General features: G+C 35.3%; 1 protein-coding gene across 1 annotated transcript; it reads left to right on the top strand.

The window, feature by feature from the left end:
* The first annotated feature begins 526 nt into the window (after positions 1–526).
* On the top strand, positions 527–1,984 carry LOC148597954 (uncharacterized). Its single transcript, XM_088562137.1, has 2 exons — positions 527–1,258; positions 1,397–1,984. The coding sequence occupies exons 1-2, from the start codon at positions 527–529 to the stop codon at positions 1,982–1,984; spliced, it is 1,320 nt and encodes a 439-aa protein (XP_088418263.1).
* Positions 1,985–16,113: the final 14,129 nt, after the last annotated feature.

Raw genomic sequence — 16,113 nt, 5'->3', positions numbered from 1 at the left:
GTTGTGCACACTCGTCTGGTTTTATTCATCTTATATATATTTTGCTCAGTGACCCCCCTATTTTCTTTTAATAGTTTCTAAACATTCCTTAAAATGTTATCTGAGAAGTTTTTATGAAATCTATTTTATTTCTTCCAGGTTTTTTTATTGATAAAACCCTCTAAAACAGAACTCTTGGAATATTTACAGAAATTCTTTCCCTGCCAAAATTTCAAATGCTTATAGCTCATAAACGAACAGACCGACCCATCATTTTTGTCTACTCATATTGTTGTAGATGCAAGATCTTAAAATATATCATAAACGTTTGAAATCCTTGATATCTTTAGAAAAAAACAAATATCATAAATTTGACAAAAACATATTCAGAACTCTCTAACTACCACAGTTCTAACATTGATAATGCTTACCTTAATGAGTCGATGGTAAAGAACTGTTTAACTGCGGGTATATTGATGCACCTGCAATACTCATCCTTAAGATATGTTGTTCAAGTAATTTTAGAGATATTATCAAGTAATACAACATGAGAATATACGAATGCTATATGGTAAAGAATCTTTTAAGAGTCAGGCAGTTTTCCAAGAAAAAAAACAAAGGAAAACAGTTACGAAATTTTTGTTCCCTTAAACATCAGGAGGGAGTAGCCATCATTCTAAAGAAAGGAGTAGACAGAACCCTGATGGAATGGAAACCAGTCAGCAACAGATTGATCATGGCTAGACTGAGGGGTAAGCAAGTTAATATGACGCTACTTCAGTGCTATGCTCCAATAAATGATGCCAGCGATGAAGACAAAAATGCATTCTATGAGCAACTTCAACAGGAGTTAGATCAAACCCCACATCATGGCATCAAAATAACCATGGGTGACCTGAATGCAAAAGTAGGCAATACCAACTTGAACTTTGAAAGAACTATGGGTACACATGGATTTGGTAGTATGAATGAAAATGGTGAAAGATTAAATGACTTCTGCAACATCAACAACTATGTCATTGGAGGCACACTATTCCCTCATAAGGATATCCACAAGTTAACGTGGTATTCACCAAACTTAAGAGACAGAAATCAAATTGACCACATCATGATAAATGGAATGTGGAGACGATCTTTGCTAGATGTAAGAGTCAAAAGAAGAGCTGATGTAGAAAGTGACCATCAACTTGTTACAGCACATATCAGACTCAAGCTCAGAGCAGCTGGAAAGAAAGTTACAACCACTCGTTATGATACAGAAAAACTTAACATCTTGAAGGTAAAAAAATGACTTTTCAATAACACTCAAGAATCGCTATGAAGCGTTGATGTTGTGGATGATATTGATGAAAAATGGAACAAAATAACCGACATATATACAAAAACAAGCGAAGAGTGTTTAGGTTTGCGACAAAAGCAAAAACATAAGGACTGGATAACACCTGAAACTCGGAAAACAATAAATAATAGAAGAGAGATTAAAGCCAAAAGAGATAAGACCAAATCACCTCGGCTAAAAGAAAGACTCCAACATGAATACAGCTCAATACAAAAAGAAGTTAAGAAACTAGTTCGAACAGACAAACGGAATTTTATGGAAGAGCTAGCAAATAATGCAGAAGAAGCAGCACAGAAAGGAGAACAGAGTAAATTATACAAAATTACAAGGATTTTTTGTGGGAAGAATAGATCATCTCTAAATTTACCTGTCAAAGACAAACAGGGTAACATATTAACCTCAGAAAGCGCTCAAGAAAAAAGGTGGACAGAACATTTTGAAGAGTTACTTAACAGGCCACCACCTTCTCAAGAACCGGAAATTAAAGATGCAGAAGTAGAGCTTGACATAGATATAGACCCAACAGAAATATCTGAAATCATAACAGCAATCAAAAGTCTGAAAAGTGGCAAAGCACCAGGTAGTGATAATCTCAATCCAGAACTCTTTAAAAACGATCCATACCTATCCGCAAAAATTCTCCATCCCATCTTCCAAGATATCTAGAATAAGACCAAAGTACCAGATGAGTGGAACAAAGGAACCATCATAAAATTACCAAAGAAAGGGTCATTAAATGATTGTAATAACTGGCGATGTATTACTTTGATTCTATCCCAAGTACGACACTAGCCAAAGTTGTCATCAAAAAAATTGCAAGATCTGTAGATGAACTATTGAGAAAGGAACAAGCTGGATTTAGACCAGGTAGAGGCTGCATCGACCAACTTTTCACGCTACGCAATATTATTGAGCAGAGCACTGAATGGCAGAGACAACTCTATATTAACTTTATAGATTTTGAAAAAGCTTTTGATAGCATACATAGAGAAAGTTTATGGAAAATAATTAGATCATACGGAATACCACAACAACTTATAGACGTCATCAAAAGTTTCTACACGAACTTCAGATGCAGAGTCGGAAACAACAGCGTCAAGGCTGTGTTATGTCATCAACACTTTTCATCATAGCCATTGATTGGGTGATGCGACAAACAACGAAAGATACACCAAGAGGCATCAGATGGAATACCTTCTCCATTTTGGAAGATCTAGACTTTGCCGATGACATAGCTTTGCTTTCTCACACCCACCAACACATACAAGAAAAGACCAAGAAACTTCAGAATTTTGCAGGAAAATTGGGCTAAACATCAACAAAAAGAAAATCGAGGTTATGATGTTGAATGTAAACACACCAACACCTATCAAACTGCACGAACAATGTCTACCTTTTACCAACAAATTCACATACCTCGGTAGTATAGTTACAACTGATGGAGGTGCGGAGAGCGACATCCACCTTAGACTCTCAAAAGCAAGAGGAGCATTTAATAGCTTGCTACCTGTCTGAAGATCAGGACAGTACACTATCCGCGCCAAACTAAAATTGTTTAACAGTTGCGTCTTGCCTATCCTGCTTTATGGGTCAGAGTGCTGGAGGATAACAGGAGACCAACACAAACTCTCAACCTTTCACACCAGGAGTCTGAGGAGGATCCTAAGAATATTTTGGCCTCTTAAGACCAGTAATCAGGACCTCCTTAATAGATGCCAACAAGAAGACATGGCCACCATCATTATGAAACAAAGATGGAAGTGGTTGGGACATGTCCTGCGAAAAGACCCAAAAGACAACACAAAAACAGCCCTATTCTGGACGCAGGAGAGGACGCCCAAAGATCACCTGAAGACGCACCTTTGAAGCAGAAGTCAAAGAACATAAGAAGACTTGTGGCACATTACAGAAACTTGCCAATGATAGACAAGAGTGGAGAAACTTCGTTGCTGCCCTACATGCCAGTGGCGTAAAGGGCAGTAAGTAAGTAAGTAATATCCTCGCATACTGCAACTAATGCAGGTTCTAACCTATAGGACAATATGAAAAAAATTAATTGATTAGTGTTTGTTAAACACCAGGCTGCAAATATGAGTGTAACAAGTTCTACAAAAAAATCAATTTGAAGCAAGAATATTTAAAAATGAGACGGAAACAAAGAAAATGCTTAATTTTGTCTGTCATCCTAAAATAAGAAAAAAGGTAAAGGCAGAAATTTTGTCATCAGTTATGGCTCCATAAAGAAATTTAGAAAAGATATATCATATGTTCGTAAACTGCAAAATGTTCCACACCTGTTGGCACATTTTGGAATGTGGTTATATACGCCTCCTCATCTCGGATAGCGGCGTATCCGACAGATGGGCACGCTTATTACTTCGCTATGACAGGCTTAGATCTGCTGAAAAACTCTCTTTAACATTCAAGTATGGCTGTCTTGAATCTAGCCGAAAGTTTTTAATGAATATTTGCAGTCTTATATCGGATTGTTGATAAATGTGAATATGATTTTTTATCAAATAGGCTTCTGGAACAGGGTTATGTTTCTACAAGATTGAAGTCATCACTACAGAAGTTTTATGGTCGTCATCATGAACTCGTGGATCGTTATGGTGTATCCATCTGCACCATAAAAACTGATTTATTCAACGGGTCATAATTTTCCTTTTCTCGTTTGTCTACCCCGGACTTGACTTTTTATGAGCAACTCGGTGGGTGTTTCTAGAAAAGCAGAGGACGCTTACCCTACCGGTGCACCTGGTCCATGCTCCCAGTTTTAGTGGAGTCCGAGTTGCTCATTTGCTTTTGTTACTTTGTATGTATGATTTTAGTTACTTTATGTTCTTTGTTGTGTTTGTCTGTTTTCAATGTCTGGTCTTTATCCCTGGATTCTTTTGATTACCGCTATAACCTTGATTATTCTTTTAAAAAGAGGAGTTGAAATTGACTTGAAAAGATATAAAAAAGACGGAATTGTGAATTAAACATCAATTATGTTGATCAGAAAAACAGTAATAACATCCATGATAAAAACAGGTTCTAAACTCGACTTTCCTTTTCAATTGAATAATAACTACCTCTTAACGTTCGTATCGAAAAACCAATTGGGATACGAAATAATATTCCAACTACTTTGTTAATATGCCATGACGAAAGATTAAGGATATATTCTGAGCGGTTATCCCTATGGCTGAGCTTCACCAGAGCTGGTTGTTGATATACCACTTCTTATTGAAGATACACTTACTAATATAATCTTCTAGTGGCCGGTCAAATGAGATCCGCTTGGATAGTTACTATCGTAAAAACCCATATTATTATTGATTTTTTGACATTTTCTCTCAAACCATTGAGTGCATAGTAATTTTTGCATAGATCATCAAGAAGTTTGGTTTATATAGATTTACCTTAAGTGCTTTGATTTTGTGGTAATAAGCTTGAAATGTAACAGGATGACATCGTGACATCAACATTTGCATAGTGTGAAGATCTCATAACTGCATTATTGTATTGTATATTGCTAGACACACCATGCCATGTTATAGTTGATGACAACATGTAGAGCTATAAAGCTGTATGCGGCGACAACATTGCGCACTTCTATAGTGCGACTTAGTGGTCATATCATTCCTAGAAATATGGTTATGCATTTGGTACGTGAGTTTTTAGCAATCTCATGTCACACTTCAGTAGTCTGCTTAGCTGGTAATTTCAGTATCTAAGTGCAATTTATTTGGTTTTATTTTGAATGGCGCATTTGTCCCGTCACAACTGAAATAAATACGATATTTTTAGGGCAGGTGAGTGACATATGAATAAACCCTTTGTGATTTACGGTGGATTCCTAAACTTCACAAGAATCCATACAAACAACGTTTCATAGCTGGATCTGCAAAATGTACCACCAAACCCCTTTCAAAACTTTTAACTTCTATACTCACAACTGTCAAAGAGGGTCTGCAGTCCTATCACAACACTTGTTACTCCCGTAGTGGTATTAATTCAATGTGGATCCTGAAAAATTCGAAAGATATTTTGAAGACAATCAGTTCAAGACTATTATCTGAATATAACTGCATTAAAACCTATGATTTTTTTCAACACTGTATACTTCTATTCCCCATACTCAGTTAAAATCCCGACTTGAAAACATTATACATCGTTGTCTTTCCAAAAAAGATGGTACACCTAGATACAAATATGTAGTTCTTAGTAGAGATTCCTCACACTTCGTAAGAAAAATTCCAAATCATCTTCCAAATATACAGAGGAAGATGTTTACAAAATGTTGGAATTTTTAATCGACAACATATTTGTCCAGTGTGGTGCACGTGTTTTTCAACAAGCAGTCGGCATTCCAATGGGTAATTGTGCTCCCTTACTTGCTGACCTATTCCTTCACTCTTATGAGGCTGACTTTATAGCTGATCTGATCAGAAAGAAAGAATATCGTTTGGCTAGATCCTTCAATCTCAGTTTCCGCTATATAGATGACGTATTATCCCCAAACAATCCTAATTTTGGGGATTTGATACATCTCATCTACCCAAAAGAACTTTAGATAAAGGCTACTACAGACACTGTGAAGTCAGCCTCATATCTTGACCTACACTCGATGGTAAAGGAAAACTATTGACCAAACTTTACGACAAACGTGGTGACTATTCATTCAGAATTGTCAACTTTCCTTTCATCTGTGGCAACATCCCTTCGGCTTCTGGGTATGGAGTGTTCATATCACAACTTATACGTTATGCCAGAGCTTGCCGAAGCTACGCAGACTTTTTGTATCGCGCTAGAACTCTCACAAATAGGCTTCTGGAACAGGGTTATGTTGCTACAAGATTGAAGTCATCACTACAGAAGTTTTATGGTCGTCATCATGAACTCGTGGATCGTTATGATGTATCCATCTGCACCATGAAAACAGATTTATTCTACGGGTCAGTTTTCCTTTCCTCGTTTGTCTACCCCGGACTTGACGTTTTATGAGCAACACGGTGGGTGTTTCTTGAAAAGCAGAGGACGCTTATCCTACTGGTGCACCTGGTCCATGCTCTCAGTTTTTAGTGGAGTCCGAGTTGCTCATTTACGTTTGTTACTTTGTATCTATGATTTTAGTTACTTTATGTTCTTTGTTGTGTGTGTCTGTTTTCCATTTCTGGTCTTTGTCCCTGGATTTCATTCTTTTGATTACCGCTATAACCTTGGTTCCCTTGATTACTCTTTGCAGAGTTATCTTTTCTTATTCATGTTTTCTCTTCAGACTTACGTGGACTAAACGTTTAATGCAAACAAATATTTTTTTTGTATAACTGTAAGATTTTTCCGATGTGTTAGTTTCCAAAAAACGAACGAACGCAATGTATTTTTCAAACAAATATTTATTACATAATTTTGAATAATACAATTATTTCAAAATCACGATTTTAAAATCCCGCAATCGAACATTCACACACAAGTAAATAGGAGCCAGTTGATCAATTCGTGTCGTAGTTCTCTGCTATTTTGGACATATCTTTTGATAGTAGAAAAAAGATTGAAACCACATACTCGTACGAAAATTATAAAGTGAATGTATCACTCTTTCTTTATCCAGTACCAGGTCGATTAAACGGATCAAATTTCCAATGCGGTATATTTGGTGATGGAGTCAGTTTGTGATGAATGTTGACTGCGCTATGTGTAGGTATCATTCTAAAAGTTGTGCCGAGTACATCCAAAATTTTCTTGCGATGTTTGTCGATGAGTTTGTGCACGCCACTGCAAATTTACAAAAACAGAGAAACTAAATGTATTTTAAGCAGTAGAAATATTGCTGTACAGTGAACCCTGTCTAAGCCGAACCCGTTTGGACAGTCGAAATTTTAGGTTTAAACAACTGCGCGGTTTAGTCAGGTTCGATACATTTTAAAATTGATGTAAAAGGACGTCTTTCAAAGGGTTTCGGTTTAGACAGGTTTCGGTTTGGACAGGTTTAAATGTATGGAGAATTAAAAGAGTAAGTTTATATTCTTATACACTTTATGTTTCTTTGAATACATTTAACTGTTTTCCTCCTTACTGTTGTAAAACTTCCAGCATTAATCATGTTTAGCAGACGTAAAAAAAAATAATTAAGACTTTGATATTTGACCTCATGACAATTTACTTTGTAAATACATGAAATTAACTAATATTCTATAGACACTAAGGATGTTTGCTGATAGAAAAATTGATTGATCATTATGCTCGTTTTTGAGATATTAGGATTTTGGCGGGATTCCTATAGATTTTCCTTAGGTTTTATATTAGTAGGTTTTATATAAAAAAACAGAAATAACATGGATTTAGTTAAACCTTTCACGAAATATTTAGTCCCGTGCAGGTCTGGATGTCAAAAGAATAGGCCTGCAGCAGCTCTAAGCTTGTCCAGGGGGCTAGGCGACCTGCCCACATGGCAACTGGGATGTGTGCCCCAGGTGGTGGAATGGGGTACCCATGGCGTGTTATATGCTGGGGTTGTCAGGTTATAATGCGGAAAATCTGACCGCCAGCCATAGTGGTACACCATGTTGGGAAAGATGTCACGTTCCTCGCACGTTAAAAAACCCTGCTGTGGTATTAGATAGGAGTAGGAACCTTTGCTCTCCGCCACAGGATGCTAAATTGCCCAACCTTACCCACCCACCCCCTTTTCGTGTGGCAATCAAAATTTGTCGACCCTATTATCCTTCTGTCCCATCCTTTTTTTTCATCATCATCACTTCATGTTCATTGTATCATCCCTTTCATGTTCATCGCCTGAATATAGCTGAAATATTGCTGCTCGGACGTTAAACCCCAACAAACAAACAAACAAACACAAAATATTGAAGGTTTGTTTAATGAAGTTATGAAAAGAAAAGTGGAGGCCAATGGGTAGAAAATATTAATGTTATAAATTGGATAAAGCCAGAGGAGTCCGAATATCTTACAAAAATGGCTGAATATAACCAAAAAAAAAATCCTTAAGAACTTACATGGATTGTTGTGTGATATACGTGAATATGCACCTAAACATTATTTGTTACAAATATCATCGCCAGAATATATTTCGGTGTTTTAATTGTATCACTATCAATAAAACTATATTTACGAAGAAGACCGTGTTATTGTGCAAGTCATAGATATAGAAACTTATATATTAAATGTTCATGAAAATTAAATTGAAACAAAATACTTTCCTTTTCTTAACTAATTAATTGCGATTTATAATTAGGGAATATGCATCTATCATTATATCTAATAGACAAGCTTAGAAAGTATATCTGCGATGTTAATGCAACAGTTTCCAATAAACATGAGTCAAACGATATTATCATTCAGCTTCTGGAAATACTACGTGTATATGCTCTTCGAAATGACACGATATAGAATATTGTTCTTTTGTTGGACATGTGAAGTATTTCGTATCAAACCAACATCATCAAAGGCTTTCTTGATGTCAATGAAAAATGTACTGAACATCTGACTTTCCTATCATTCAATATTTGAACCTTGTTGATTTTTACAAAACCTTCATCCAATCTCTTTCATTCAAGATTTAGATTCAGGTTACGAAAACCCATTCCATCTAATTTCTTTTTGTTACCGTTTACTGACTCACTCCCTGAAAACCTTCAGGATGAAAGTAAGAATTCTACATGCAGGTTACTACCATAAACTGCTGTATTATATGAAAAGTTATTTTTCAGTCTTTTTTGTTTTATGTCTTATTTAATCCAAATGTTTTCTCTATCGCTTGTTTATTCTTTAGGAATCAAAGCTTGCTAAGTTACACAAACCTTTCCCAACAGATTCTTCTTCAATCGTCGATTGGTTGCATTTTTGAACACCTTAGTGATCCAACTTAAAACTTTACCACTGAAGTTACTTCCACTAGTTTTTGCTTTTAGCGATTTTATCCAATCATCGCAATCTAGGACTTCAAGAGTTTTTAAATCTTCAAGAAATATAATGATCAGTATGAAGGATAAAAATCACGTGTTTCCTAGTACTCCGTAGTTCGGAATGATGAGTAAGGGATGAAAGTAGCATATTTCCTTGTATAATGAATTTCGGTATACTAGTAATAAGTGTTTCCTAGTAGTATGAATTTTATCATGACAAATGCAATGATTGTAATCACGTGATTCTTAGTACAATGACGTTCATTATGACAAGTGATTACAATAGCATATTTCCTAGTACATTGACGTTCATTATGACAAATGATACAATGGCAATCACGTGTTTCAAAGTACTAATACTTTCATTTTGACAAGTGAAATAATAGTTATCACGTGTTTCCTATAAAATTGACGTACTTAATTACAAATGAAATGAAGGTGTTTCCTACATGTAGTACTAGAGATTTCCAGTGAATTTACGGACGAACAGACGTACCAATAGGGATCATCTGTTTTGTTATGTTGAATGACCTCAATTATGGTAAAAATAGTGCTCAAACTAAGGTTTAACTCATTTTGATTTCATTGAAATTATAATCAAAATTAAAGTAATGCCTCAACAAGCTGGGCCATTTATTTATTGAGTTAATAGTATAATACGTAACGTTCGTTCGGTTACGAAGAAAAACGTATCGCTAGGATTATGGCGAGGGATGAAAATTTAAAATGTTAATTATCTCTCAGCTTTATTTTTTTTCATAGCTTTTTAAATATTTCTTATATTTTATTACAAAAAAATAAATAAGATATGTTTTTGAATTTCTATACTGTGAATCTACTCATCATTTAAATATCATAAGGGCACTATCTATAGGAAAAAAAAATAAACTCGAGTAATATTTCGCAGTTATTCCGTAGACATACGTCTAAGACAGTTAGAGTTGGGAACCGTTAGACATTATAAAAAAGAACGAAAAAGTGGGAAAACCCTACCAGATCCACGTGGGGTCTGGCAATGGTCAGAGCGTCTACATAACAGCCCTGCCAGAGTTCTTCTGTCAGATATCCCGAAGGCTAGGCTCCGCTACCAACACTGACATTGACCGTGAGAGGCCTATAATTGTATTCAAGGTCGTTAAAAAGTCCGAGTCATCAAATACTATTACAGTTACTGTCTAATAACCATTGACTATAGTTTATTTGAACTTATGAAAAAGACGTGTAGTTCATATCTCGATCAATGTGATCTGTCTATAAATTCATGGATTTGAGCATGTTACAGACATTCCCGCTCAAGAATTTGTCAGGATGTGTTTGCGAAAATTATATTTTGTCTCTCTCTTCTTTGTTGATGTCACAACGGGAAAATAACTTGTCATTACATTTTGGGCGAAAAGTATATATGATGTGCACCTGTATATGGTTATTTTGGTAGAGTGGAAATGGCCGATGATTTTCATTTTGCAATAAAGATCTAAAAGTAATCGGAATCATTTAAAATATCAGTAACATTGAAAGAGGCACAAAAAGTGCAACCTTCAGCTGTGATGAGCGGGAACTATTCGTATGCATTCGAACGGCATGCGGGTTGATTAATGACTAATTCTAGACTATAACTATATATCTGTGACTTAAAAGATGCATTTTGCATTTATCTTCGCAGTGGCAGAGCCGGACGGAGTCTGAGGGTTGGAAACCCTTGATTATTGGAAAAGTTTGCTGACTTTATGCATAATTAGGACAAAACAAGGTATTTATAACCTTGTATCCCGCTTTTTCTCCCGTCCACTCTTCTTGTTTTAATCACTGGAACCGCATTTATCTGCGTATTGGAAAAACTGCACAAATGTAAGATTTCATATTATTGATCTCTAATAAAGGTATTAGCTTTCGCTGTCCGGGTCATTCCTCCTCGTAGGATTAATCTAGGGCTGTAACTTAGTATACGATGTATGGTAGTACGGGACAGTTCATATAGATGTTATAATATAGGATAGAGGATCAAATTAATGATGCCCCGTGCAGGTCCGGGTGTTAAAAGAATAGGCCTGCAGCAGCGCTAAACTTGTCGTAAAAGGCGACTAAATAGTGCTCAGAACCCTAGCCGGGGGCTAGGGCGCTCTGCCCACAGAGCAACTGGGATGTGTGCCCCAGGTGGTTGAATGGGGTACCCCTGGCGTGTTATATGCTGGGGTTGTCAGGCTATAATACGGAAACCTGACCGCAAACCATAGTGGTGCACCGTGTTGGGAAAGATGCCACGTTCCTCGCACGTTAAAGAACCCGACTGTGGTATTCTCCCGGAGTAGGAACCATAGGGCTCCACCACAGGAGGCTAAATTTCCCAACCCTACCCACCTCTCCCTATTTTCAATGATAATCAAAATTTGTCGACTCCATTGTCCTTGAGTCCCATCCCTTTTTCATTTCATCATCATTTCATGTTCATTTTGTCGTTAGTTTCATGTTCATCGTCTGAATATGGCTGAAATATTGCTGCTCGGACGTTAAACCCCAACAAACAAACAATCAAATTAATGATGTATGTCACAACAAATCAATATTATACTAAGTCTCAGAATGAAATTGATACCGCGAAGATAACGTAAACTTATAGAAGGGTCTGAAAAATTCCAACAATGTTAGAACTGTCAAATTTGCGATGCAAATGTTTGGTCATTCCCTCCGCGGGACTCGAACTGCACTAAGTCCAACGCCCTAGACCACTCGGCCAGCTAGGCTATAAAAATATAGCTTTTGCTGGCCGGGTCATTCCTCCTCGTAGGATTAATATCGTCTTAAGAACTCTGATGCTAAAAGAGATAAACAAAATCAGATCTCGACTTTCACCCAGAGAAAATAACTTATATGTTGCCTTTAATCTGACCTTAATCAATATGTGTGTGTGTGTGTGTGTGTGTGTGTGCATTTCATTGGAAAATTACTACGCACTTTTATTTAAACAAAATACTGTTAGCTAGTACCCTTAAAAATACTTTTTTGTTAACATGATAAGATTGTAAATATTTGAATATTAGGATTTGTCATTGCATCTGTAACTTCACAACCTTCTTGATTTACATGCCCTCTTTGGTACTCAATGCACATATATAAACATGTAGAAATTGTTGCGATGAAAAATGGTTATGATGGAGTTATCTAGATCAATTTTTTGCTTTTATTTGTCTATTTACGTTTCATGCTTTTGATATTTTGCTGCAAACTGACATGTTAATTTACTTACTTCCATACCTGTCCTTTGCTGATTGTTTGACTTGGTACTTTTATGTAGGTTACAGAGTTTTTTTCCAACTAATTTCCGAATTTCTTTTTCCGCTAAGAAAAATAAAACAAAGGTATATATGTGAAATTTTATAGTTTATTTCAAGTTATGAAATTGTCGTCATTTTTCAGTCAATCATAAAAAACAGTTAATTGCTGAAAATTGATAAATCTTAAATGTAATATTGACACAACTGAAACAATTTAGCCTTTCCGATAACAAAACAATAGATATTGGCGTGCACAATACTGACAAATGCTAAATATCACTTAGGTCACTTTCCGTAAGTTCAATGTATTTAACTTCTTCACAATTCGTTTAACTTGACGAAGACTACGTGTATGTAACGTAAAAAAGTTTTCAAAGGATATTGTACTGTAATTTGGGGAAGGATCGCGAATTTAAACTACACGAAGATAAATTAATCACAGAAAGCGCGAAACAATTCCCTGTTTACAGCACATAAATACACCATTATCTCTGAAAATATCCCATTACATTTACTACCTTGCATTAAGACAGCATTTCAATTAAGTCAATCAGTAAAACAAAACTAGAACCCAAATTCTCCTACATTTAACAAACATTGCCACCTGAAGGATATTACCACATTATTCTGCAGATTTAGTTTCTAGTTCGGTTGAAAAGTCGAGTAGTTTTGATTGGACTCGAATCAACAGAAAAAAAAATAACAACAGTTAGGAAGTGTGAGACCCGAAAGTGTCAAGTACTTTAAAACCCATTAGCCTGTTAAAGTTTAAACAGGTAAATTGTACGCATTTTTCTGTGGTTTTTTGTTATTGTTTGCAATGTTAATCACCAGTTTGTATTTCCTCTCTTTTCAAAGTTATCTTTTAGTAAAATAATGTGCTTTTACCGTAAATAAAAAAAAATATAACTTGATTCCTACCTAAATTTAGTTTTCCTCTTGAAATCCCATCGCTTCTCTGGAGAGAACAAAACATCAGGAACAAAAGCAAAACTTTCGAACAAAGCATGTTGCTCTTTGTTGTATTCCGAACTATTGCTTCGGGACAGAATTTTATCCGCGACTAAATATGTTATTAGTTGAATATATTACTTCAGTTTTGCGCAGAAAAATCCAAAAATGCACCGGCAGATGGTTTACGTTCCACTGACTTTTACTTATAATTACATTTTGTACTTTGTAATTGTACTTTAAACCTCCGAAATTCATAGCAGTAATACTATTATAAAATATTTTCCGCCTTCCTTCCTTATAAAAATCTTGTTTTCTTAACCAGCTCACAAAGTCTAACGCATGAGCTATGAAACTCACCTATTGCTAAATTAAGGCAATATGGCGTAAAACATCAAGCACAACACAGCGGCATTTATATGTGTCCTCTTTTATTAACCGCTGCAGACAGGCCTTTTGAAATTCTCTATAATGAACGTCAGACGCTGTTTCGGAGTTAAAACACATCGATTGTTCCGATGGTTTCAAATATTTGCTGTTTGTTCACATTTATGATAGAATGACGTAAGCATTAAAGAAATCTTTATGACAAGAGGATAATCGAATGAAAAATCTTGCAAATCAAAATAAAATCACTCGTGCCAAGAATGCAAGTCCAAATTTATCGGTGTGTAGAATCTATTGTGCATGACAAGTAACGATTAACTAAAATGAAAAAAAGCAACATATTTGACTCATTTTCATGAAAAAGAAAAAAATCAAACTTGAAATATTTGGACGTCTATATCGTTACACTGACCGATGCATTAAACAATTGCATTCTTCGGCACTATTGATCATATGGTAAGCCATTCTTTAAAATCAAGTATTCTCTAATTCATTTGATTACTTAAACGTCTTATAATGATTTTATTGGTACATGCAATATATAAAATATGCTTTATCATTAAGTGTTAAAATTTTGCTTTACTATGTGTGGTTGTAGTGTTTTTTCCTGGTCAACAATGATTCGTGTGCTTCAAAGTTGAATAGAACAAAACATTTTTGTTTAAGCGGAATCCAGGGAACCAAGATTCGGACGATATTAATGAATAAATCCAAGGAAAACGGTGAAACGGAGAAGGTAATAGAAAAAACTGAAATAAACACACACACACACACATACAATGAAACAAATGTTATGGCCTTTATGATCCCATTGAAAGTTTGAAGGATGAGTTAGTGCATGCACCGGTACCGGATCTCTCCGCTGTCTTTTTACAAACATCCGCCAATGAACTCACAGATTCACGTGCTCTATAGGTAACTCCGGTCAATGTATAAATAGTTTTCAATTTATTCTAGTAAATACACTTTGAAAGAAATATTAAGCCAAATGTTATTATATAAATATTTGTTTTATTTATTTACCATTATTTTGTTTTTGAAAAAGAATTTCCCACTGACGATTTTTTGTTTGTACTTAATTCTATTGCGTTTGTCAATTTGTTTTTGCTGAGTGAATGTCATGTTGATATTGCTTTTTATCTTTGCATTTGCACGAATAACTTGTTTTTCTTTAACATTTTATAATATATTTTCACTCAATCCTGTCGCACGTGTTTTTATTGATGCTTTTGTTTGAGTAAACAAGGTTTGCTTATCAATTGCTTTTGGTTTTTTTGGGGGGTGGGGGAGGAGCAGGCTGTGTTTTAACAATTTCCTTTATAATGTTGGTTTGGCCCATCATTGAAGACTGAGTGGTGACCTATAGTTTAATTGTTCGTTGCTGGACATTTGGTGGATGACTGTCTCAGTCCATTGGCAATCATACAGCTTCTCCTTTTAATATTAAGTTATACACATGTGTGTTTACAGTCAACCTGTACTTTATATAAGCCAGTAAAGACCGAAATGGAAGATCAAAAACTTACAATGTATTATAAATTCTCAATCAATAACAAAAATATATTCAATGTATATAAGTACAACTTTATAAGTCATGACTTTAATCACGCACGTATATACACGCATCACTACCGATCATGTTTGTTACTGGTTTTAAATGATGTTAACTTTATATGTTCACCATAAACCACCACCTTTCCTCATGGAGTGAATCCCTATTGCATATATCATAATTTTACACACTCGTCTAAGCTTTAAAACTTTGATATAATGTTTTCAACATCAATTGAATTTTGAGATAAATTAATGGTTTAAATTGGGGGTTTTTTCATTCGAAATATCCACTCAAAAACAATGTCCCTATTCCCCATTCTTTATACCCCAAACAAATACGCCATTCATCACTCCAATACTCAACGCCATACAAAATCCCCATTTCCCCAAATACAACAAACAGTTACCGCCTACATAAACTACACCTTTCTCTGTAAACCTGACAAACCATGTATTATCATAACATCAAATTAGGTTTGAAATATGACTTTATGTAGTAAGTACTCAAACTAAGTAAATATTAATTCATACAAGAATAACACTTTAATACACGTAATTATTGCATAGCATACGTCACACACAATGGTTGCCATAATGAAAATTATCAAAAATAAAATCTGGAACTATTTTAGTTCCAATGCAGTTGTTTATGCTTAAAGGGATTGCTATTTAATTGTAGAAGGGTATAATAATTTAAAACCTATATCTTTTAGTTAATAAA

Source organism: Perna viridis, chromosome 14 (genome assembly GCF_037379345.1).
Source record: "Perna viridis isolate PV_CMFRI_1.1 ecotype Kerala chromosome 14, ASM3737934v1, whole genome shotgun sequence".
Classification (NCBI taxonomy): domain Eukaryota; kingdom Metazoa; phylum Mollusca; class Bivalvia; order Mytilida; family Mytilidae; genus Perna; species Perna viridis.
The sequence above is the reverse complement of the archived record's forward strand: the minus strand, read 5'-3'. Positions and strand labels throughout refer to the sequence as shown.